Raw genomic sequence first — 21,461 nt, 5'->3', positions numbered from 1 at the left:
GTAGGGAATGAGTTGATACATTTCAATTTCACATCATGGCATATGCTTGGCGGAGTCCTTCTGCAGGCCTCTTACTTCCACCAAGTGATCAGGTTGCTGCCGTTGAGGTTGTTGCCAAAAGGGTCCCTTGGGTTAATCTCCATTCCTACAGGAGGGAAATTAAAATGCAATGTGTAGGAATAATTCATAGTTCAAGATCTAAAACAGTGGCTAGTCAAATACCTTCATGGGCTCTGGCTGAAAAGAAAATACTTCTTCTGGCATGAGGTGGTTAAATTATGCATGAGGAGGTTAAGATGCACTTAATCCTGAATCCATACAGAAAGTTCAACAGCACCCCTTCTTTTTAAGTATTTCTCAGACACTTAGCATGGAGATCCAGTGGTGAGTGGAACTTGGTTAGACTCCTAGAGAGATAAGGACATTTGAAGTGACTTGGAGGGGGCACATCTGAAGTTTTTAATTTTTTTTACTATTATTTTTAAAAAAGAAACTTAGGACTTGAATAATTTAGACACAAGAAGCACTAGATCACACATATCAGGGTCCCCCCCCAATAAAACGAATATGGTTTGGAACTGCAATAGCCCCTGTTCACCATCTTTTGAATTTCCACTTATTATGCAAGAACAATTAAAAATAAAGCAAAATTCCGGGAAGGAAACAAATCCAACCAAGATTAGGCCACCCTGTCCAGGGGTCTGAAGGCCAAGTCCTACAGCCAAGTGGCTCTAAAATAATAATAATAATAATAATAATAATAATAATAATAATAGTCATTTAAATGCCACCTTTCTCCTAGAGTGACACTGAAAGTGGCTCACAAAAAGAAGTTCCACTTTTACCACACTATCTCACACCTTAAAAGGAAAAAAGAATCCCTCATTTCAGTATTTATAACATACAGTACTTGAATAGCCTAAAGTACTGTGACCTTCAGTACTTTCTTACTCACTGGCTCTCCAAACACTCTGAAAAGTATGGCCAAGAGAAGATTCAACTGAAACTAAGTTTGAGTCCCCACATCACACTACTAGTAGTCAACCAGGAAAAAAGTGGTAGTTCAATTCAGCCGCCTTGGCTTTTAGGCATGGGGGGGGGAATGCCCTTTTCCTCTGGAGCTCCCAGCTGGAAACAAAGGACTATTACAGACCTCCAAATGTTGGACTGGAATACCCAGAATTCCTTGCCATTGACTTTGTTGGCTAGGACTGATGGGAGTATGTCCTCCAACATAGGGCTGCAAGACCCACCCCTTAACATCTGATCCCTGGAAACCTCTGCTTGTCCACACCTCTGTTGCATGCAAGCTTCAGGCTTTGATGGACTCTTCTTCCAGCACCTGAGCAAAATACCGAAGTACCCAGGTTGATGCAGAAGATCACTGGCATAGTCCTTATGCCCCCTTGCCAACAGCTGTACAGAAGGCTTGAGCAAAATACCCTCTTGCCTTAGTGAACACAGGAAGCTGCCTTATGCAGTCAGGTTATTGATTCCTGTAGCTTTATACCATCAACTCTGCCTGGCAGCAGCTCTCCAGGATTCATTTCTAACCCTACCTAGTGCTGTAAGGGAATAAATATAAGATCTGCATTGCAATGCGAGTGTTCTTCCCTTGTGCTACCACCCCTCTCCAGGGTCAGAACCAAGCCCACCTCTCTGTTTTGCTTTCACAGTGTAACATGCCAAATTTGACTGAAATGGAACTAGGCACTGGAGGACATTTTGGACTCCCTAACACACAGGTGTAGCTACTGAGAGGGCAACAAAATGAGGGCAAGTAAGAATTCTGCCTCCCAAAGAAATTCTCCTTCAGTCTCCTAATTTCTAACATTGCAGTAACTTGAATCAAACATTTGGAATTAAGTTTACGCATCCAAAGAAGAGAGGCAGACACCATGTGAATACAAACATAGCAAAGGTTCTAGGTGTGTACTGCTTTTAAGGTCTCACTACCTGTAACAGTCAAAATTTTGGGACTGAAGGCAAATTTCTTCAGGGGGGTCCAAAATTCTTAATTTTGGGTTTTTATGTGGAATAAGGCCCCATATTATCCCAGCACACTGCAAACAAGATAGAAGCATACTCTTGATTTCTTTACTTACATAGTACAATATGTAAATAACATACAATATGTTTACTCAAGAGGCAAGACCCCTTGAGGTCAAGGGAACATACTCCCAGGCCAGTGCAGAGGACTGCAGCCACCTTTCTTATGCCTATTTTCATACAGAGGGCTGGAGAAGCAGAATCTATTTTTTGGCTGAAGCTCATCAGAGGTCCTTCTGTTTACAGGCAGGGAGGCTAGCTGTAGATTCAGACCTTTCTGAGTGCTTATTCCTTGATTTGACTTAAACTGCAGCAGGATTCATTTTCTCTAACTTGGGGAAGGACCACAGAATCATTTGCAGATTGGGTAATAAGCACTTTTAGTCTGACATACACTTTCTTTCTTACCCACACAATAATGTGAAGGAAAGACAGTCGGCAGCTTTGCAATACAAACGTTTAATCTTGACACTTGTGGTAAAAGTGAAAGTTAAGCACCCCTCCTTTTAAGTTACTCCTCTCAGCCATAGGATAGTGACAGTTGCCAAACATGTTTTATAAAGATACTATGCTTGGAGGAGGGGGGGGAAGAGAAAGAGGTTGTTTTGTTTTTTAAAAATTATTTGTGTAACATTGGAAATTGGGGAGGCCAGTATCCTGACTGAGTTGGAGAGAATCAGCCTGGCTAGTCACCCATGAAAACACTCAAAATCAGGCCTAGAAGGGAATTTTATGAAGATAAAGGAAAGAAGCTCATGTCTCCTTAAACTGGGTTCTTTAGCAATATAATTCCCCCTCATATTTAGAGAAAAGAACAGTCAATGTTCAATACCAGAATCCATCTTGCTATAAAAAAGAAAAATGTTACCAACTGGACAGGGTGATCTGACAGCCACAAATCCAAGACAGCACCTCCAAACTTTCCCTTCTCAAACATCACAGTCCAATAAGGGAGTTTCACAAGATTAATAGCCATATCAAATCTACCTTCCCAACTTAAAAAAAGAATCAAACCAGGGATGTTGCAACAGAGGAAGATATCTGCAGAGGCAGCTCAGGTTTCTCCCCCTGCCATCAGATCTAGAGATCACCCCACGATATGGATTACTTCGGCACTTTCAGCCCAGAGCTTTTTGGGTAGGTGAACTTCAACGGAAGAAAAATGGCATACTTTTTTTTTGGTAAGTAAAGAAAGGAACATTTGCCCCTCTGGGGCTGAAGATGAGCTACTTGGTTGATGGTTACAAGGTGAAGGGTCTTGGACTGAGAGATGACTTGGAGAAGGTTGGTTTCCCTGCACCAACTCACAACCTGCTGAAGGTTGGCCACACAAGGCCAATGAAACTCAGCCTAACTGGTTTGAGGGCCACTGTGAAAGGCAGGTTTTCTGAGAGGTTTCCAGCTCTGCATGCAATGTATGTCCCACTTCAAAGCTCCTCAAAGCTTCACCCATAGTTCAAGACGTCACTCTCTTTCTTCAGGACCTGGTTTATTCAGCAATGAGACATTTGGACAGATGAGGAGGGATGTTTGAACACAGCAGGGGAAATCCCTTCTTATCATCCTCTTCCCTGTTGTGTAGCAGTTGTTTCCAGTTGGGGATGGATATTCCTCTGGAGTCTCTTGGTTAGCTAAATGCTGCCCAGAAGTCAGACTGTCTGTTCATTAGCCACAGTTTTTGCCTGCTTGTTCTGGGCTTGGCCAAAGTTAGTTGAAGTGAAATTTAAAATGGAAGTTCCCTGAGCCAAAGGGGTTGAATTCGAAGGGCCACTGATGTCCTCCCCCACCTTGCTGGCTCTCTGGGTCTAGTGGATCTTCACCGGAGTCAAACTTCTGTCTCATTTCTAGAAGCAGGGGGAAAAAAGGAGATTTCAGCAAGCAAAATTTCCAGAACATGAAGCTATGAAAACAAACGGTCTCCCTCATTTCATTTTTTTTTTGGAGGGGGGGGGAGAACAACATTAACATCTTTTACCAACTGAAAGTTTCTCGGTTACTTTAGGAACATGAAATACATTATGTGTAATTTGGCTTGGCATAAAATGATCATGGTTGATATATAAATGCTGTAGTTCATTCAGTAAATAATTAAATTCAATTCATTTTTAAAAATATTTTTGCTGCCAATGAGTCTACAAGGACCTGAACTGTAAGAAACCATTTTTCTTTAGTCAATTTATGAGGAGACAAAAGAACTACAACAACAACATCCAATAAACAGCAGAAGAAACTACCTACATAAGTAAAATAAAGAAGACTATTTTGTGTTCTCTAGTCCTTCCCAGTGCCAAACAGGCTCATCACCATTACAAGAAGTGAGAAAAGGTAATCAACACCAGAAACTATAAAGATATGAGATAGCACACGGTCTTACACAAATGTTTACCTGTAACATAGTTTTTTCAGAAATAATACAGGGAGAATATGAATCATTTGTGTTAAATAGTTTATTCATCTATTCTAAAAGAAAATATCCCATAAATCATTTTCTACAATTTTTCTAGGCAAAAAAGGCCTCAGGTATAAAACGTTAAAAACAACAGCAACAAAAAAGAATCCTCCTGGCTTTCCGATCTCTACTGGGGAAGAGGAAGATGGAAATATTATCTGGTTAAAGTAGCAGCACTCAAACTTTTTTACTCTTGGGACTCTTCCTTTATATGTCAAGCAGATGTCATCCTTCCCATTCAACTTAATATATGAATAAAAATACAGTCGCCCTGCTCCAACTGTGGGAAGTTTGGGAAGAGGAGGGCCAGGGCCCCCAATTCACATGCCCTCTGGGAGGGTCCTGCTCCACTGAGAATCACTGGGTTAAAGGAATTAGGATCAGTTACTCATGGAACTTGCCCAACACTAAACTCATTTCTCTTTTAGTAGTTCTATTGATGCATTTTTCTTGTATTCAGGGATTCAGTGTATGGACAACCAGAAATAAAATTAGAATAGACTAGAATATGAATCACTGAGACACTAAGCTTCCTTTCATAATCTTTCTGAAATGGTATGACAATATCAGAAGGGAGTGGTGACCAAAACCACCAATATGCAACCAAGAATGTATGCTGAATATACAACCTTGCTGTCCAATCAGGCTTCAGTAGTTAAAATTCAGCAAATCTTTACAGTATTCAGTAACTTTAGGTCCATGCCAGAGATGTTCATTATCAGAACTAAATATCAAGTGTTAACAATGCCTAACTAAACCACACATAATTTCAAATTAATGGTGGGCTGTTTTCCTGTTTGTTATAAACAACAAAGAAACTTCTGCTCAATGCCCATACTGCCCCTCTTTGTTCTTTGTGCCAGTCTCTTCCCACAGGAATGGCGTTGTGCAAACCTGAGCCAAGTCTGCCTCCTTTACAGTGTTACCATAGCACCTGTAGATGAGATAACCACTTCCTTGCAATGATTGCAGTGATGGCGAACCTTTCAGTGACCGAGTGCCCAAACTACAACCCAAAACCTACTTATTTATTGCAAAGTGCTGTGTCCTTCTGGCTTTCTAGTGACAAACTCTAGTGAACTCTGTGTGTGCCCAAAGAGAGGGCTCTGAATGCCACCTCTGGCACACATGTCATAGGTTTGCCACCACTGCCTCAATGTATATCCTATTAGAAAACCTGAAGTACCCAACCCCATCCTTAAGTTTTTGTACTAAAATTGATGGCAGGCAAGATACATGATGTAACTCCTGACACTTGCATGTCTTATTCAGGTGAAAGAAAGCAAAATATCAGTTAAATCAGAGCAGGACTCCTCTGGATGGACTTTACCTAGATCTGTTAGGACTTCTTTAGCAGCTGCAATGTCTATAAATTTCTTCTCAGCTCTCTTTTTCTCATCTTCTGACTGGAAATTGTCAGGGTGCCATTGTTGAGCCAGCTTTCGGTAGGCTTTGATGATTTCCTGCTTATTTGCATTTCTGGGGTGGTGGGTAAACATAAACATGATTTGTTATCAGTTTTTGTTTTCAAGGAAAAGCACAACAACGAACATTTTGTACAGCTCTTAAGACATTCATTCAACTGCTAGGCCCAACTAAAGCAGACTCTCTGAATAGTTGTTGCAACTTAGGGAAATCCTACTGCTGGATTTCAATCTTGAAGCGCAGCTCAGACACAGTTACTGTGTCAATTCCAAAAGGGCAGGAGAAACAAAGGAAAACTGATCTCTTCAGTCTTCCAGATACTTTGGACTAGAACTCTAGAATCCCAGTACACAGATCATCATGATGGCTGGTGTTGCTGGAAATGAAAATCCACACACCTGGAAGGCTAAAGATTTCTCATCTTTAAACTAGGGGCTCAACTTTCTAGATGCAAACTCATCAAACCTCCTCTATGACTGTAACAATAATGCAAGAGAGTCTAGGATGCCTTGGGTCTCGACCTCTTTTTTCATTTAGGGCTCTGAAAGCAATATAGGTCACACAAAATACCTTTGAACACCAAGGATTTTGTAATAGTCTCGCTTCTTAGACTGCTTCAGAAGCTTCTGTGCCCTCTCCAGCCCTTCTTTCAATTCCTCATTCTCATCATCAATCCCTTTGGCTTCGTGATAGTCTTCGATAGCTACAAATAAGGCAAAGTTGGCTTCCATCAAGAAAAGAATATACAAAGCAGTTTATTTCATGTTTATTTTCTCCCCAAGTTGCCATATCCCCAGGGATAAGGTTCCTGTTCCTGTGCTGAGTATGGCAGAACTACCTAGTGTCAGGGAATCCAGAAAATCCCAGTTCTTGTTTTTTCTTTGACGAAACAGCCAAGTTCTAGTTTGCTTATGTTCACAGTGAATCCTAACAAAACTGACAGCATTCAGGCAATTACCTTGAGTTTACACTTATATGAAAGTGGAGGTTCCACAATGATAAGAAATGGTTGGGCTGGGAAAATGCCACATAAAAGTTATTGGGCTCAGAAAGTTGACTATTCTGTGCAAAACAAAGAGAGAACCTCTGTGTTCAGAGACAGTGTTTCACTGACTGCCCCATGCTTGGCAAGTGGACATCAGCAAAGAATGGGTTGAATCCTGTTGGTATCAACTAGAATAATCTCATTAAATCAGTGGGCTTTACTTGTATGCTGACTCACCATTCAACAACAGATTCAACGGGTGTAGTCTAGCCGGGACTAACCAGCAAGCCTCTGTGTCCTTCTTAAAAGCTTAAAGGGAGTATCCAGCTAGCCACTTCTAGAAACAGAACACTGGGCTGGACAGATTGTTGATGTGATCTTGCAAGGCTCCAATCTTCTTAAGAGACGTCCCCTCCCCAACCATTATTGATCCTCTTACCTTTCTCAAACTCCTCATTCAGGATGTAGGCTTCGGCTCTGTCACGCAGGATGAACACATTCCTGGGGTCAAGCTGATGAGCTTCTGTACAGATGTCTATGGCTTCATGATGCCGTTTGCTCTGCAGTTGGAAAAGATGAAGAAAAACTGCATTGGTGTCCCCTTCTTCGTCCTGTACCATTATATCTACCACATCAAGTCAGATTAGACTTCTCAGTCACTAGAGGATGGGAATGAGAACTCCAGTCTAGAGGACTGAGGTCACTCGCAGGTGGGAAAGCTGGTACTGAGCTCTGACATGCTGCCAATGGAGTTGACTGACATGCTGCCAATGGAGTTAACTTGGGTCTGGGGGGAAACACCTCTCTTGGGCCTACAACAGCCCAGAGATGACCATAACCAAGATGAATTGCCTCCTGTGACCTCTAGATGGCAGTGGAAGGCAATGAGGTGCAAAATAAAAATTTGATTCCCCCCCCTCCCCCATGTGTGGGTTTGGTGGTGTGTGACCCTCAAGATCTCCTGGGGGAGGGCAATGCAGCTCCCTAGCCCCTTGCTAGACATGCACCCCTGCCGTAGGGGAGGGGGTAATCGCAGGTCATAAAATCAGAGTTGGAAGGGACCTCAAAAGCAATTTAGTCCAATCTCCTGCCATGCAAGAACACACAACTAAAGCACTCTGAAAGATGGCTATTCAACCTCTGTTTAAAAAACTCAGAAGAAGAGTACACCACCCTCCAAGGCAGTCTATTCCACCATAAAACAGTTCTTACAGTAAAAAGGCCCTTCCTAATGTCTAGGTGGAATCTCTTTTCTTGTAAATTAAATCCATTGGTTCTCATTCTAGTCTTTTGAGAAGACTTTAGACAGAAAAGACTTCCTTCCTTTGTGCGAGAATGATAATGTTTCAAAGGTTCTCTTAGACATAAAGCCTGAAAGTCCTATTTCCACAAGCAAGAAGCAAAAGTCCCAAGAGGCTGAGTAACAAGACCAAGGATGAATGGTAAGGAAGTGATGGCAGAGGCAGAAAGGAAGCTCATATTCTTCTGTGTCAGATATGGCATATCAAACCCAGGGGTTCTCAACCCTTACTCAAAATAGTATCAAATTTCAGTGCTACACATATGACCATTTAAACTAAGCATGACAATTTCTTTTGTTCATTTTAAAAACCACTACAGAGAAGATTTCACTTGCCAGATACAATTGTTTAATTTATTTCTTGCTAAGTGAAACTGCAAAGTGAAATGGCTCTGCCTCACCTTGGATAAACAGTGGCAGATGTGTCCTTTGGCCTTAGTGGTATAGATTGCTACAGCGGGCTCTGTTTTCATGGCTGCTTTATATTTCTCAATGGCATCATCATACCTATTGCCAGACACAAAAAAAAATTATTTGGAAAGGAACAGAGCTAGGTAATCTTATGGCCACATTACAAGACAGGGAAGGGGTGTTTCTTTCTTGTTCTGCTTGCAGCTGGTGGGAAGTAGGCTGGCCAACTGGATCCCTGCGGCTGAAGTCAGTAAGGCAGCTCTTACACCAATTATCTAAGCTTATATTTTTGTGCCCAAATGTGCCACAGATAAATACTTGAAAGTGCAGCATGCCAAAGCCTTGTTAAGCACTGCAAACTCACACCTGAGATTTCTTTTTATTCCTGGATGAAAAAAAGAGTACGAGCCATCACTCTTGTGGAAAAGCTACCATATCAGATAAGAGAATCAAAAGGACACATAAATGGAGACAAGCTGATTTGCTTCAACTTGGAATCCATCTATTGCATTTGAAAACATATCATTTAAACCTCTGGAATATCTGAACTTCTGGATTAATGCATTTTAGTTAGTAAAGAGCTAGAAAATAGATGTTAAGTTGATATGCATAGCTCTTATGACTGAGTTGTATCCTGTACTATTTTTGGTTTAGGGTATTCTTTCTCTCTCTCTCTCTCTCTCTCTATATATATATATATATATAAAACCTGGATGTACTTGAGTAATCAAAATCCTGTTAAAAGTTGAAATAATAAATAAAATCCTCTGCTTGTTTGCTTGTTTGTGTGTGTGTGAAACTTCCAATTCTCAGTGGTCTCCCCATTTGGAGCAAAGCAAAGCAAAAGAAAAAGAAAAAGAAAAAGAAAAAAAGAGGTCAACATATAGCCTGCTATAGCATATAACAAACATAATATAATATAATAAGCATATAATATGAAAGGCATATATGCATGCAAGCTGGCTCAACTGTAAGTTCTTAAATGCTATAGAAGTCAGTTTCTCTCAATTTACCTTTGGAACAACCTCCGCACACAGTGTTTTTCTGAAGAGGATATTTGATTTTATTTGCCACATAAGCTCGAAACTCAACCCTGGTACTCTTGCAAATATGAAACCAAGGAAGGTAGAAAGGGTGCACAGAGAGAGAACCCTCACCTTTGTCCTTTGATGTGTTCCTCAGCTGATTCCAGCTGCTTGGCAAGCGTCTTCACTCGCTTGTAGTGGGAGAAGCATTCCTTGTCATCCTGGTCCAACTTCAGACACTCCCGTACTTGGCTGGGGAGAAAAGAATCTGGGTTTAGCTATAGAAAGGCATCCATTGGGAAGGGTATGAGTAGATGCTCAAAGAGAGAGCAACACACCTAAAGGCATCTTGAGATTCCTGACTGAGTTAGGAATATTCCACTCCACCACCTCTAAAGTAGGATGTTGCCTTATTTATTGCAGTTTTAAACCCTTTCTTTTCATAACACTTTGGAATTCATGAAAGTTTTCAAGTAGATGGTTATTCAATCATTAAGGTTCACCTTAGGGTTGCCATAAGTCAGAAATGACTTGAAGGCACACAACAGCAACACAAAACTGAATGTCTGTGCAGTATTCCTCCCAACCAACCCCTCCCTCTAAAGAACATAATAACTTCATGTGATAACACCAGAGTTGTGTCTGCAAAAAATAAAATAACCAGTACATGCACATCCTTATGTTGACACACAAAGATGCCTAGCACTCACATTAGGGCCTTCTCATGCTCCCCCAAGTAGTAATAGAGCTTGCTGAGCTTCAGGAAAGCTGCCCTGTTATCGTTACGTAGTCTGGTGGTGGGTTTTAGGTCCATGATGGCCTTGTTGTAGTTGCCAAGGTACAGATAGCATTCAGAGCGCAGCTCTTTTGCTTCTGGGTCCCATGGGGAAATCTGACAAAGTAATGAAACATGGATGTTACTTGAGAAATTTGGTCAACAGTTCCTGTCAGCTATTCTGAACAAATAATACCTTACTTAAGCCAGGCAAACCATGCCATCAACAGGCAAATCACACTATCAATAGTTCATGCTCTCACTCTCAGAAAAGAAATGTGTCAAATCATAGGTTCCTAATTTTGTTCACAAAGTCATCTTTCCTCCATAGCCATTTTGGGGAGGGAACATAAGTTCCTCTTAATACAGTCCAATGTGATCAGACCTAATTGCCTCTTCTAAAGCAAGCATCCTTCTGCCCTAGTTTTTCTTGAGTGAACCTGGCACAACTTGGTTATTTCATCCTACAGAAATGTGAAAAGGAACAGCAGGACACAAAATGTGCCTTGCAGTAAGATGGCAACTAATCCCAAGAGCCCACACAACCAGTCCCTGCTTATTAATGAGAATTTAAAGCCAGGTGCTCTGAGCCCTAATGCAATGCTCTTTCCATGCAAGTATAGGATGAATTAAGGACAAGGTACCTCGATTATTTGATCCAGAAAACTGATTGCTCCCAGGTAGTTTTTCTTCTGAAAGACTGTCCGAGCTTCTTGCATGGAAAATTCTAGTTCGGTGACCTGTTTGAGCTGGCTTTTGGCCTCTGTGTTATCTGGATTGCTCCTGAGCTGATGAAATAGTTGGAAGAGTAAAGATGGAAATTTCCTTTGGATTAGGTTGCTGTCTATGACACAGGCAAATGCTAAACTGCAACAGCTTGGGTTATAGCCAGGTAGGTAGTGAAGGGATAAAAGATCAGGGCCAACACACCAAGGAGAAATGACTGTTAGAATATATGAGATGTGACCGGTCATTTTCAGAAGACCTGTTTCTGTCTAACTAGGCAGATCTCCCCTCCATGACGTCTTGTTTTAATTCATTACATTTTCCTATTAGTTTGATTCACTAATTTCTGGTCACAAGAGGGAGACATCTTTTCTGACCACATTTATATATGCATGAAGACTACTATTGGAAATGGTCACAAATAAAGCAGATGGGTTTGCTGATGGAACCAGAGATGGATTCCCAAAGAAGCCCAAAAGAATCTTTCACAGGGACCATGCCAATCTCCACTGTGAGGAATTCACATGTACCAAATCCCACAATTTCTAGGTGTGGGCCTGTTGCTTACCACAGCTTCAAAGTCCTCCTTGGCCTGTTGTGTGCTTCCTTGTTTTAAGAGGATGTTGCCTCGCTGCAGTCTGGCCTGAGAAACAGAAAATGACCAATTCTTTTAGCAAAAAGCAAGGGCATTGAAGAGGAACAGCACAGAGCAAGTGGAATCATTTCTTGTTTAGAAAAAGGAAATAGATTTGTTGGGTTGCTTCTGTGCACAAACAAAAGTAGTCAAATATGTGTGTTTGAGCAAGAGCTCATGGGAATTTGAATTCATCAACATCAGGAGGAGCACAGGTTCTTTAGCCCTGTTATACAGCAAAATAGGAAGCCTAACAAATATGCCTAACAAATTCATTTATTTATCCACGGGAACAACTAGCCTGATTCCTGGTATTGGTGACAAAAAACGTGCCACTTCAGGGACCTTCCTTTTCTCAAGAAAGAATCATTTAACCATTTCTACTTGTCCTGAAGCTGCAGAAAGAGAAAGAAAGATACTGTGACAGAAAAACAAGGGCTCTTGGGCATTTTTAAAATAAGTGTTTTGTATGGCTTCAATCAGACATAAGGCAGTCGAAAGCCATTTGAGGGCTAAAATGCAAGAGTAAATTCATTAAAAAATATAAATATAAAAATAACAATTTATTCATTAATGATCTAGAACGATTTTTACCAGTTGTTGTACAACATGTCATGTTGTTTAGAATGACTCTCTGACTAACACAACAAGCGTCAACCCTGGTCTTTTGAATAGCAATCCAGCACTTTTGACCCAGAATAATCCTCTGCCCTTCGTTCCTTTCCTTTAAGAAGACAGGCAAGGGAAAGGTAAGACTTACGACCAGGAAATCCGGCTTGAGCTCAATAGCCTTTGAGAGGTCTGGCAGTGCTGATTTGAACTTGCCCATGGCCAAATAGATGGTTGCACGTTTGTAGTAGGTAAGGTAGTTTTTGGGATCACTTTCTGGGAACACAAAACAAAAGATGGGCATTTCTTTCTGTTTCAGAAATGTATCACACATCTCTTCCCACAGTAGCCAAGTAATAAACCTTTGTGTGAAGTGATAAACACAAAGAAAGCTTTACTAATTTGTAGTCCTGCACATTACTGAAGTCCTACATATGCCATTTGGTTGCATGAGTGACACATTGGCAGCACTGAAGAAAGACCAGCTCTCTCCCAGTTTGCAAAAGTTTCATTGAAGAGATACTTCATTTGCAAGTCTACCTTGAACTTTAACAACCACAGATCTTACATAGCAGAGCAGAGTTTACCACAGCAGAGACCTATCTTTTAATTTCTGCTCCCACTTAGAGCCCACAAAGTGATCTTGGCTCAGCCAATACCTCTCAATCTGGCTTCCTTTTCAGGGCTGTTGTAGAGACAAACGAAGAGGACAGAACTACACACACTGTGTACAATTCATCGTATAATGGCTCTAATGAAATTTTATGTGTATTGTTTTATTTTATTTTTTTGGTTTTTGCAATGGTCATTGGCCAAAAGCAATAAAGATTGATTGATTGATTCACACACTGTCCCAAGATTATTGGGAGATGCTTTGGCAATGGCATCCTGGTCACTAAGAGTAACACAGCTATATGGGTCTTGGCTTACTCTTGAGGTAGCCAGAGGATTTCTGAGTATGGAGTTGAAGGCTTTCATGGCCAGCATCCATAGTTTTTTATGGGGTTTTCGGGCTATGTGGCCAAACTCTTCTAGAACATGGCCACATAGTCCAAACCCCCATTAAAAACTATGATTTCTGAGTAGTTTTTTAAAGGGATACCATTATGTAGCATTGCTAGAGGATGTCAATCCTCATTCAATGGGATACTCTGTTCAAGTGTAAAAACTTCCAGATCCTTTAGGAGAGAAATTATATAAAGCAAATTGGAGCAGGTATATTCAAAGAGATAATCTCTCTCATTTTCCTTATTATAGTATGACAGACCAACTGATTTATTTTACCATGAGCTTTTGCGGATTTTAATCCACTTCTTCAAATGTGGATTGAAATCCAAGGAAATTCACAATAAAATAGATCAGTTACTTTTAAAGGTACTGCAAGATTCTGCTCCTCCCTCCACTTTCTTCCAAGGCAGGAGGTCGCTGTTTGGAGTGACGGAGGGGTAGGTCTGTAGCCTTGGGGAAATTGCTTGAGGCTTGACAAAAATCCTGACACACAATTCTCAGAAGGGCATTTGAGAACTAGATTGTCAACTTTACTAGAGTAGTATAGGGACTTGTGTAGCACCATCGTGTTAGGGGGTTTGTGTTTTTTAAAACTGGGGCTGAATGTGACCTAAAACTGTTCTGTACTTTTTAAAGTTCTTATGTTGTGCCTGAAGAAAGGGTGCCCTTCATGTACATATAATGCCTCTGAAATGTAATCTAGCTACCTACTTAGAATAAAACCCTCCCTATAAAACAGAGGTGGGCAACTGGATGGCTTGGGGGCTCCATTCACCTCCTCTGAGAGATCCTGGAAAACAGCATCTCCCCACTACACTTGCTGATATACATATGTGTGTGTGTGTGTGTGTGTGCGTGTGCGTGCATGCGCATGCGCATGCGTGTCTTTATTGCCTCCTCTATGAAATGTGTGGATTCACCATAAGTCTGAAGGCACACACATACACACGTGCACTGTAGGGCACATAGGGGGCATTTTCACCATGTTTGGAGGCCTTTCCTAGGCCACTGTAGACCTAGAAAGGCCGCTACTCAGAGGCAGACAGCCCAGTTAGCGATTATTGGGGTTCCAGAAAGGGGGTAGTGATGGCTGTGGCAAGTTATTGGAAAGTGGGACCTTCTCTCTCACTCAAGGGCGAGAGGGAGAGGAACAAACCCCTCACAGACATGCAGAATAAAAAGATCAATCATAAAGGAACAATTTGGAAATTAGCTTCTTAGCTAATTAACTGCATTTAATGATTCGGGAGTAGGTAACATTTGGCTCCCTTGATGGTTTTGGTCCCAAGTACTACCTCTGGCTAGAGTTCATGGAAGCTAAAGCAGAAAGCATCTAGTTTCTCAACCTTTTTTATTCTGAAGGAACCCTTGAAATAATTTTCAGCTCTCAGGGAAGCCCAGCATAAACGTTATTACACAAGCACCTTAACAATATTTATTTTGTTTCAGTCATGACTTCTTGCAGAAGACCAATGTCTTCTTGAAAAACCTTAAGGTTCTCGGGAAGCACTGGGTGAGAAACCCTGATCCAAGGGGCCACTTTATATTTTTGCTTTTTGTTTTAAATTGAATGGGTTTGAACATTTAAACCAAATGTGATAAGGCAAAGAGCATTATTGACAGAACTACTTTTTCCTGAAAACACACATCACTGAATGGATCCAGAACAGTGGTTCTCAACCTTCCTAATGCAGCAACCCTTGAATACAGTTCCTCATGTTGTGGTGACCCCAACCATAAAATTATTTTCATCTCGGTTCCTAAGACCATCAGAAATATGTGTTTTCCGATGGCCTTAGGTGACCCCTGTGCAAGGGCCCTTTGACCCCCAAAGGGCTCGCGACCCACAGGTTAAGAACTAGAAGCTTTCTTTCAATGGCCTTTTACCAAGATCATGAGAAAGTTCTGGTGGCTATGTGAACTGTCAAGATGGCCATGGCAGTATCAGCAAGCGCAAAATCTGACACGAGATGGTTCCACTCTTGGCTCAAAGGCTGCGACTGGACAGGCCAGGTTACTCACCCACTGCGGAGTGATAGTGAGACAGTGCTTCAGCCAACTGCCCGGCTGCCAACAGCTTCCGCCCCATTTCCAGATGGTTTTCAATCTCAGTTTGTCCAGCAGCCAGCAAACCTTTAACAAGGAGAAGAAGATCTTAAGAACAGAGGGTCATATCTCAGTAATAATGTGCCTATTCCACCTGCAAATCTGATGTTCCATCCCTAACATATCTAATCATAATAGCCCAGAGGCCTGTGACCTGGCTAGGATGGAGACATATTGGATTGCAAAAGCGGGATCCCAGTTGAGATGTAAATGGACTTTAAAATTTTCTGGACTTTGAAAATCTCCCTATTACCTCATGGCCAGAAGGCGGAGGAGCCTGCCTGCAAAAGATATCCTCCTCCCCATCACAACATCTTTACTAAGGACTGAAACAACATGCAGGCATCTGACTAACGTCTCCAATTGTTTTTACTCCTATTTGGTTTGTAACCTCTTGCCTGATGAAGAAGCTCCATGGAGCTTCAAAAGCTTGCAAAAAGTATATTGTGCATTTCGGTTGACCAATAAAGGCATCACTGATGGATTTTTGTTTGTATAATAGCCCAGAGAGACTGTTTTAGAATGACTTGTCTCATGTGGTCCTTGGAGGAAAGCAGCTCACCAAAGGCAGTGTACTTCAAATCAGTGATAACAAACAATAACAAGAGGAGGATCATCAGCCAGTCACTATCTTTCAGCCTAGCCTACCTCACAGGCTTGTTTTCAAGATAAAATGGAAGTCAGAGGAATATCTATGTCGCCTTGATCTCTTTGCCAGTCTCTGTTTCAGAAGGTTTTTGTGGACTGGGCTTTTTTGAATGGAGGAAGAAAATTAAGAGCTAAACATAGCAGAATGCAGAAAGAGTTTAAATTTATTGGCAGTTCTCTTGAAAGAAAGATCACAGAATTCCTCTTATCTTCTGGTTTGACCTGGTAACTAAGTTCTACAGGCCAGCCATTTTCTTTTGGTTAGAAGAGACCCCCAAGGGCCATCCAGTCCAACCCCATTCTGCCATGCAGGAACTCCCAATCAAAGCATCCCCACTGACAGATGGCCATCCAGCCTCTCTTTAAAGACCTCCAAGGAAGAAGGCTCCATGACACTCCGAGAAAGCAGCATCTTCCACTGTGGCCTTTACTGTGCCTTTACTGTCAGGAAGTTCCTCCTAATGTTGAGGTGGAATCTCTTTTCCTGTAGCTTGCATCCATTGTTCTGGGTCTTAGTCTCTGGAGCAGCAGAAAACAAGCTGCTCCCTCCTCAATATGACATCCCTTCAAGTATTTAAACAGGGCTATCATATCACCTCTTAACCTTCTCTTCTCCAGGCTAAACATCCCCAGCTGCTTAAGGCGTTCCTCATAGGGCAAGGTTTCCAGACCCTTCACCATTTAGTCACCCTCCTTTAGACACATGGCTCCAGTTTCTCAATGTCCTTTTTGAATTGTGGCGCCCAGAACTGGACACAATATTCCAGGTGGGGCCTGACCAGAGCAGAATAGAGTGGCACTATTACTTCCCTTGATCTAGACACTATACTTTTATTGATGCAGCCTAAAATCGCATTGGCCTTTTTAGCTGCCGCATCACACTGTTGACTCATGAATATCCCATGATAGGTTCGCGTTAGTCATTATAAGTGAGAAAATGACAACAAGAACAAGAACAAGAACAACAACAGGCTGGGTATAATATAAATGGTATTCAAACAGCTGTTATTAGAGCTGTAGCCTCGCAAAGGCAGCTTTTCCACGCTGGGTTTAGAGTATATATAACGTATGCTACTGGCTTACATTTTTAAAGGATATAAAGGTAGTTTGGGGTGGCCTTGGCTAAGTCACACTCTCTCAACCTCAGCTGAGGACTAGAGACAAGACTGAGGCTGGCAAGAGGGGGAACCTGACGTCACTAAAAAGGGGGCGGGGCGGCAATATACGCCACCGTGAGTGGGCGGGGCTTAGGCAAGAGGATGGAGGGGGCCAGGGGAGAACGGGAAAAACCAGGGCCAATCAGGAGGAGGAGGAGGGAGAGGAGCCTAGTGGCTCCAGCGGAGGCTTCAGGGTCGGCAGAAACCCTCTCCTGCGAAGAGAGACGGTGAAAGGGAGGCGGCGGCCTCCTGGTTACCATGGTTACCTGGCAGCTGGAGGTCCAGCAGGACGCAGAGCAAGGACGCGGCCCACAGCAGCCTCCTCTCGCAGCCGCCGGGGCCCAACCCGGGCCCTTCGCCGCCACCGCCGCCACTCCCCAGCAGCCCCAGGCCGTGCCACACCGGCAGCTGCCCGGACTCCATGTCCCAGCTGCGGAACGAACTCACTTCCGCATCACTTTCCCCGTCGGCGGTTATTAAAAAAAATGCACACACGCTTCCGGTCGCTCTAGCCTCCAACTCGCTGGTCACCGGGAAAGCGGCCTTTCTAGGACGCGCTCTTTGTATCCTCCTTCGAACGTTCGGGTTCGTCCAATCGCGGGAAAAAAGGAAGGGACGCGGGGCCAATCAGCTTTCTGGGTTTGAACGGCGGTAGCCAATCAGGGGAGAGGAGGTGAAAATGCTGGAGGTCTGTTTCTAGGTAAGATACACACACATAGAGGGAAGTAATGCCATAGACTACTTATATTGGGCAAATTATTGTATTTATTATTATTATACAGTATTAATATATTTAAGAAGATGCAAATAACTTCAGTGGGAAGGAAATGGGGCAAGCGAGGTGGTTGCTGTTGGACTAAGATTTAGGTTCATCTACACTTTAGAAATAATGCGGTTTGACACCGCTTTAACTGTCTATGGATCTATCCTACAGATTCCTGGGATTTGTAGTTTCGTGAGCCAACAACAGCCCTCTTTGTCAGAGAAGGCTAAAGACCTTGGTCCACAACACACACTGCAGAGATAATCCAGTTTGAGACCACTTTAACTGCCCCGGCTCAGTGCTAGGGAATCCTGGGAATTGTAGTTTATTGTGGTCACCAGAGCTCTGTGGCAGAGAAGGCTCAATGTCTCTGAAAACTACAGTTCCCAGGATTCCCTAGCATTGAGCCAAGGCAGGAAAAGCAGAAGACCTCATTACAGGTGGATAGATTATGGGTGCATGTACACTGCAAAAATAACGCAGTTTGACACCACTTTAACTACCATGCCTGCATCCTTTAGGATCCTGGGGGTTGTAATTTTGTAGGGCACCAGCCCTCTTTGGCATAGAAGGCTAAAGACCTTATAAAACGGCAAATGCCAGTATTCCATAACATGGAACTACAGCACTTAAAAGAGGCGTCAAACTGCATTATTTCTACAGTATAGATACATCCTCAGTCAAGGAAGCCTGAACTTGCAAGGCTGTTGATGACAAAGTGTCCTGGAGGTTTATTGTTCGTAGGCTCATCACAAACTGAAGCCAACCTGATGGCAATTGACGACAACAGGGCTTGTGTTGCATCAACAGTTTGTACATTTTGTTATGCCACCCCATTTGGGCTAATCTGTCATTCTCTTTTCCCAGAGTGTGTGTTGGGGATGCGTTGAGCCAGATGGAGCCAGACTGCAAGCGCCGGAAGACTGCAGAGCCCAATGATCCCTCTGGGTGGGAAGTGCTGCCAGTTCTTTCGGAGAGGGAATCTCAGGGAGTCACACTAATGCCAGTTTATGTTGCTCCAGTGTTGGATAAGAAGGAGGCGTGCCGGGTAGTGAAGGAGGTCTCCGCTGTCTATCCACTGGGAGACCACCCTCACCTGAAGCGCATCCGTGCCTGTGTCTCTCCGAACAGCCCACATCCACTGGAAATCATCTTGTGCCTAGCAAGCTCCAGGCAAGAGCAAGATGGCTTGCGGTCTCTCTCTGAACTTTTCCCCAGTGGCCAAGTGGACCTGCGTGGCTTAGGAGAACCCTTCTTAGCCTTGGTCCCAGTTCACCCGCCGTTGACCCGTCCCCAGTATGAGGAAGCTGCTTCTCACTGGCCTGTCACTTTCCATGAGAACAAGCGCATCACTCAAGCCATCAGCGGGAGCCTCTTCACTCCTTTGGAGAAGGCCGCCATGCAAAAACACATGGAGCTGGCCATCCAGGTGGCAGAACAGGGGGCAAAGAAGGGCATGAAGCCAGTAGGTGCTGTGGTGGTTGACCCAATCTCTGGCAGGGTTCTGGCTGTTGGGCACGATTGCCGGGATGGCTTCAACCCATTGCTCCATGCTACCATGGTCTGCATTGACTTGGTGGCCCACAGTCAAGGAGGTGGGGCATACTGCTACAAAGACTACCCCGCTTGCACTTTCCTTGAGCTGGACCACCAATCGGATCGTTCTTCCTCTTCTGGCAATGGGATCCCCTACATCTGCACCGGCTACGACATGTACTTGACGCGGGAACCCTGTGCCATGTGTGCGATGGCTCTAGTGCACTCACGGATTGAGCGGGTTTTCTATGGGGTGCCATCCCCTCACGGTGCCCTGGGGACCAAGTTCCACATCCACAGTCGCAAAGACCTCAACCACCGCTATGAGGTGTTTCGGGGCGTCTTAGAAGGACGGTGCTGGAGCTTGACGCAGGTTCCTGTTCTCAAGGAATCAGTGAGAGACAGTCCTTAAAGTGCTTTCTTTGTACTTTTTTTTAAAATAAAAATTTATTTTAACAACAGTTAACAGTGTTGGGATTAACTGAGTATCTGGAGGGCTTGACAGTGATGGAGCACATAGCATGGATTTGTTGTGCCATGATGTACGGTGGGTAGTGAGGAATGGTGAAGGATTAACACCTGGAATACTGTGTCCAGTTCTGGGCACCACAATTCAAGAAGGATGTTGCGAGCTGGAGCATGTCTAGAGGAGGGCAGCCAAAATGGTGAAGGGTCTGGAAACCATGCCCTATGAGGAGAGACTTGGGGAGCTGGGGATGTTTAGCCTGGAGAACAGACAGTTAAGAGGTGATATGATAACCCTCTTGAAATATTTGAAGGGGTATCATATTGAGGATGGAGCAAGCTTGTTTTCTGCTGCTCCAGAGAACAGGAGCCAGAACAATGGATGCAAATTACAGGAGAAGAGATTCCACCTCAACATTAGGAGGAACTTCCTGACAGTAAGGGCTGTTTGACAGTGGAAGACACTCCCTTGGGGTATAGTGGAGTCTCCCTCCTTGGAAGTCTTTAGAGACTGGATGGACATCTGTCGGGGATGCTTTGATTGTGAGTTCCTGCATGGCAGGGTTAGGACACGGAGCAATGGATGCAAACTACAGGAAAAGAGATTCCACCTAGACATTAGGAAGAACTTCCTGATAGTAAGAGCTGAAAGGACACTATCTTTTGTCCCCCAGTTTGAGATTGGGATACTCCCTTATAAACCACTATCTGTTCAACCAGCCGCTTGGCTTTAGGCCATTTCAGGGGTCAGTCAGAAATCCAGTGTAGTCCTCAAGCCGTTCTTTAGGAGCCAATTTCCAAAAAGGGTAGCTCCAGGAATCTTTGGCCAACACAATATGACCAAAGAGTCCTGTGACTCCGTAGACTTAACATTTATTATAGCATACATTTTCAGCCAGCTGTAGCCCAGCTGATCCATTCTACCAGAGGTCTACCATGCCATTGTATCGCGCGGCGTGCGAATGGCGACACGTCAAGATGGCACCTGTAGCGTGTGCGCAAAGCACCAGTGTGCACTGGACCTAAGTCATTGGGGTGTCACAGAACTGTTGTTTTTAGAGGCCAATGTTTTATAGCCATGGTTCTCTCTCATGAGAAATCCTGTGAGAAGAACAGAATAATGGTGAAAATTTTTTGCATCTTGCCAAACCTTGCCAGAGAATATAATAATAGCAACTAACTATTGTTTTGCTAAATGAAGAAATGTATTAACAAAAGTAAACTCAATTCTTTCACTAAGTGAAGAAGTCATTTAGGGATAAATCACTCTTCAGGAACTCTTAAATGCACAATTGCAATAGCAGCACACAATGCAAGCAGTGCCTACTAAGGCATATATTTCCAAGGGGCGATGCACGCAGCAGAGTGGCGCAGCGGAAGCGTGCTGGGC

The 21,461-nt window shown here is 43.2% G+C and overlaps 2 protein-coding genes across 2 annotated transcripts; one reads left to right on the top strand and one right to left on the bottom strand.

Annotated features, from left to right (window-relative positions):
- Positions 1–451: 451 nt before the first annotated feature.
- Positions 452–17,730, bottom strand: LOC121933385 (dnaJ homolog subfamily C member 3-like). Its single transcript, XM_042473031.1, has 12 exons — positions 17,574–17,730; positions 15,419–15,529; positions 12,540–12,664; positions 11,714–11,788; positions 11,064–11,207; positions 10,355–10,536; positions 9,777–9,896; positions 8,610–8,715; positions 7,348–7,468; positions 6,494–6,626; positions 5,829–5,977; positions 452–3,893 (listed from the first exon to the last, which is right to left on the bottom strand). Exons 1-12 carry the CDS (start codon positions 17,728–17,730, stop codon positions 3,757–3,759), a joined length of 1,560 nt encoding a protein of 519 aa, XP_042328965.1. The 3' UTR covers positions 452–3,756.
- Positions 17,731–17,870: 140 nt separating this feature from the next.
- Positions 17,871–20,067, top strand: ADAT3 (adenosine deaminase tRNA specific 3). The gene is made up of 2 exons (XM_042473038.1): positions 17,871–18,007; positions 18,938–20,067. Exon 2 carries the CDS (start codon positions 18,966–18,968, stop codon positions 20,016–20,018), a length of 1,053 nt encoding a protein of 350 aa, XP_042328972.1. The 5' UTR covers positions 17,871–18,007; positions 18,938–18,965; the 3' UTR covers positions 20,019–20,067.
- The last annotated feature ends 1,394 nt before the right edge of the window (positions 20,068–21,461 follow it).

Source organism: Sceloporus undulatus, chromosome 6 (assembly GCF_019175285.1).
Source record: "Sceloporus undulatus isolate JIND9_A2432 ecotype Alabama chromosome 6, SceUnd_v1.1, whole genome shotgun sequence".
Lineage (NCBI taxonomy): Eukaryota > Metazoa > Chordata > Lepidosauria > Squamata > Phrynosomatidae > Sceloporus > Sceloporus undulatus.
The sequence above is the reverse complement of the archived record's forward strand: the minus strand, read 5'-3'. Positions and strand labels throughout refer to the sequence as shown.

What these genes read in the sequence shown, in the direction of transcription:
- LOC121933385 (XM_042473031.1), bottom strand. Translation starts at nt 17,730, where the DNA reads ATGGAGTCCGGGCAGCTGCCGGTGTGGCACGGCCTGGGGCTGCTGGGG. An exon ending in GAGCATGAGAAGGCCCTAAT is followed by an intron (nt 9,897 to 10,354) that starts GTGAGTGCTAGG and finishes TTTTCTCCCCAG; the next exon opens with CCAAGTACGGGAGTGTCTGA. An exon ending in GAATGAGGAGTTTGAGAAAG is followed by an intron (nt 6,627 to 7,347) that starts GTAAGAGGATCA and finishes CCTTATTTGTAG; the next exon opens with CTATCGAAGACTATCACGAA.
- ADAT3 (XM_042473038.1), top strand. Translation starts at nt 18,966, where the DNA reads ATGGAGCCAGACTGCAAGCGCCGGAAGACTGCAGAGCCCAATGATCCC.